The sequence below is a fragment of the Corapipo altera genome, unplaced genomic scaffold (assembly GCF_003945725.1).
Source record: "Corapipo altera isolate COAL_440 unplaced genomic scaffold, ASM394572v1 1b, whole genome shotgun sequence".
Classification (NCBI taxonomy): domain Eukaryota; kingdom Metazoa; phylum Chordata; class Aves; order Passeriformes; family Pipridae; genus Corapipo; species Corapipo altera.
Window position 1 is genome coordinate 9266161 of NW_020884881.1, and position 3294 is coordinate 9269454.

The window sequence follows — 3294 nt, forward strand, 5'->3', positions numbered from 1 at the left end:
CTCGGCGGCCCCCGCGCAGCGGGGCAGGAGGAGGAGGCGGCGGCGGAGGCGCCGGAGCCGCCGGGCGAGCAGGCGGACAGGGAGCGGAGCAGCCCGGCGGCGGCCGCCTGGGAGCCGTTCGGCGGCAGATCGCTGGAGGAGATTTGGAAGGCGGCCACCCCCCGCCTCACCACGTTCCCCACCATCCGTGTGCGGGGCAGCGTGTGGAGCCGGCGGAGCCTGGCGGCGGCGCGGCGGCGGGCGCAGCGGATCCTCGGCGTGGACCTGTCCCCCGTGGTGCGGGTGCGCCGCTTCCCCGTGGCGCCGTCCTGAGCCCGCGGGGTCCCCGCTCCCCGCGCCTCACCTGGGCCGCGGTGCGGACAAAGAGACCGGTATCAGTCACCTGTTTACATTGCTTTTGTCTGGATCGTGTTCTGCTGCAGCACTTTATGGCCCGCTCGGGCGGCGCCGGGCCCCCCGCCGTATGGGGGGCGGCCTGCCGGGCCCCGGCCTCGCCCTGGGCTGGGACCGTCTGGCAGGTATCACGCATAGGGACCAAGTTCCACTTCCACTTTTTTTCTCTCCCATTGGGCTACCTCACTGGTCCAGAAGTCCACCCAAGAAGTTATTTTCCAAAGGAACTTACTTTCATGCTTGTATAATAAAGCACCATCTGAATTCTTGCTATTTTTTTCCTTCCCCCTCCCTTCCCCATTTCTGATGGATTATGTATGCTTTGTGGTGTTGCACTAGTATGTGCTCAGGGTATTTTGAATCCCAAGCATTCCCAAGTTTCAGTTTATTCTGATAAAGGATGCATAAAGAATGGAGGTTCAGGACTTGTGGCTGTTCTTGATGGTGCAAAAACTTTTTTTTAATTATAATTTCATGGGCTTAGTGATATATAAAGATGTATTGCGCAGTATAATTGTTACACTTTTGTATCTAAAGTCATTTTTAAAGTTTTCTAGTTGAACTAAGTATTTGTTTCTATGGAGCACCTAAAGATAGAATCATCCTGATATTTTATAACCCTGTTTACTTTAGGGAAGCTCATTTGGTCAACCTAAGTGAACTTAATAAAAGTTAAAGAACAAGTGGCGTTTCAGTTCAATGAAACTGCACAGGGTTGGGTTCCTGGTGAAGTACACCACCACCGAGGCGCTTTATGTCAATGAGCTCTGCCTTTTTGAAGAATGTAACTGCTCATCAAAGCGATCTGTAGGTATCTGGGGGTGAACTCTGATCCAATGTTGGTGCTGACAGCCAGAAGTCAGGAGCTCGCATGACATAAATATCACACTGAAGTGCCTGGCTCTGCAAAAAGAGCAGAACTTGATACCTGATCACTTCATGACAAACTAGCACTTGTTGACCTGCAGTTGGAAGATGGTTAATGATGGATAATCATATTTAATATAATTATTTGCACATAATTATTTTTATAAACCTTTCATGGGTTTTGCAGTAGACTGGTGAAAATTCATGATGTAGCTTGATTATTTTGACTGAAAAATAACATGTAGTCATTCTGTGCGCTAGGCAGTCACTTTTAAACTGATTTATTAAAGGCTTTTTTTTAGGTCTTACGCCTTGCAGTTGGTGTGTGAGGAGCAAGGGTGTGTGTGAAGGGAGAATGTGATTATTTTCTTTTTATGTTAACTTTTTTATGCTGCGAGAGGAGTAAAAAATGCTGGGTAATACACAGTTTATGTCCCTACTATCCTGGCAGACGGGATTAACAAGTTTTCGTGGTGGACTGAACAACTTCACAACTTACTTATAGAATCATTTGGTGACTCTTAACATTTCTGATGTCTGCCGACTCCTTGTTGTCTACTGTCAACAGAGGCAATAAGATGACTTGATGTATAGAGGCTGCTTGTAAAAACATGCTAGTGCTAACCTAAAGCATCCAGCTTTTTAAAATCTGTGTATATTTTGTAGTTCTTTCTTACATAGTGGAGCTGCAAAGTTCTTCCAATCTAGCACTTAATCTATTCTATATCCATCTGGCTTTTGAAATTGTTTACATAACGTTAGACCGTCTGCTGATCGCTGCAGTAGTGCCACGTCGCATTTCAGAAGTGAATTAAATGAAAGTTCAAGGGCACATAGTGTTGTGCTGTTTCTCTGCTATAATACCTGCTTAAACACAGAGGCAAAATTTGGTTGATTTAAAACCCAGTAAGGCAAGTTGCAATGTGACCAAATGCTGAGGCTCCAGGTGTTTTAGTTTTGAAATTTCTCTTCAGAAACACAAGAGCATCACTCCTAGTTCTTGAAGCAGCTAGGTGCTTTCAGTGCTCCTACTGTGTTAGGTTGAGGGTTTTTTTTAGTATTCTTTTCAACTGTGTAGAGAGATGATAAACTGTAAGCAGTTGTCTTGTGCAAACTCTTAACTCATAAACAGGCACAGGACAGGCTAGGTCAGATTTCAAGGGCAAGAGTTAAGGCTGCCAGAGGTATGATATGAGAGACACTGTGTTAAATTTGTGCTACTCCAAATTTGTTTGGAGGCATATCGTGAAATGTTCTGTGTGGGAACAAAATATAATGAAGTAACTTATAACTGTTGAGTGACTCTTGCTGTGTGGGCTGTATACATAAGGCTTCCTTATTTTTCTCTTGGTTGTGCTTTGACTTCTTGGTTTAGAAGTGGCAGCTTTATTGAGAGTATAGTGTGCTTTGCTGATACCCTCTTAGCAAATTGGGTTGAAGTTTCACTGGAGTCTGAACTCCTCTGACAGAGGCATTTACAGATTCTTAACTGAGCTATTTCAGTCTGTGAAGTCAGTTAAGAAGGGGAAATCTTTAGTCAGGTTTTCTGGCAAATTATTGTGCTGAAATAATTCAGCAAAGGATCTGAGTACAGGGCAGATGGAGTGTGAAAGCCAACAGGTCACAGGGAAGCTAAACCAGCTTGTTTCGTGATTGTGTTTGTGGCAATCCGGGACAGGATGATCTGTGGTCCAGCTTCTCCTCTCTTTTTCTCTCTCAGAGCTGTGACTCCCACCTACATCTCTGTGTTCATCTGAGGAAGCTAAGCAATCAGAAGACTCTTCAATTTAGATTTGGCCTCTGCTTGACCTTCTAACTGTAGGCCAGAGCTGAGGAAGATCGAAAATGGCTGTGCAGTATTGCTTCAATATTGAGTTAGACAATTTTAAACATGGCAGCAGTAGGGTTTATTTTATAAAAAGGGCTAATAATACTATTGTACTCTACCTATATGTATGCTATTGGAGAAAGTGTAATGGATTGGCCAGGCTTCTAGTCTGACTCCTTGTGGCTATTCCTATGCACACACTGAGC

General features: G+C 45.2%; 1 protein-coding gene across 1 annotated transcript in view; it reads left to right on the forward strand.

Annotated features, from left to right (window-relative positions):
- The window catches only part of CCDC71L (coiled-coil domain containing 71 like), a 2452-nt gene extending 884 nt beyond the window's left edge, over positions 1 to 1568 (forward strand). Inside the window, exon 2 of the mRNA XM_027639993.1 lies at positions 20 to 1568. Within this exon, the coding sequence (XP_027495794.1) occupies positions 20 to 312 (293 nt within the window). The 3' untranslated portion in view covers positions 313 to 1568. The remainder of the gene's footprint in view (positions 1 to 19) is intronic.
- The last annotated feature ends 1726 nt before the right edge of the window (positions 1569 to 3294 follow it).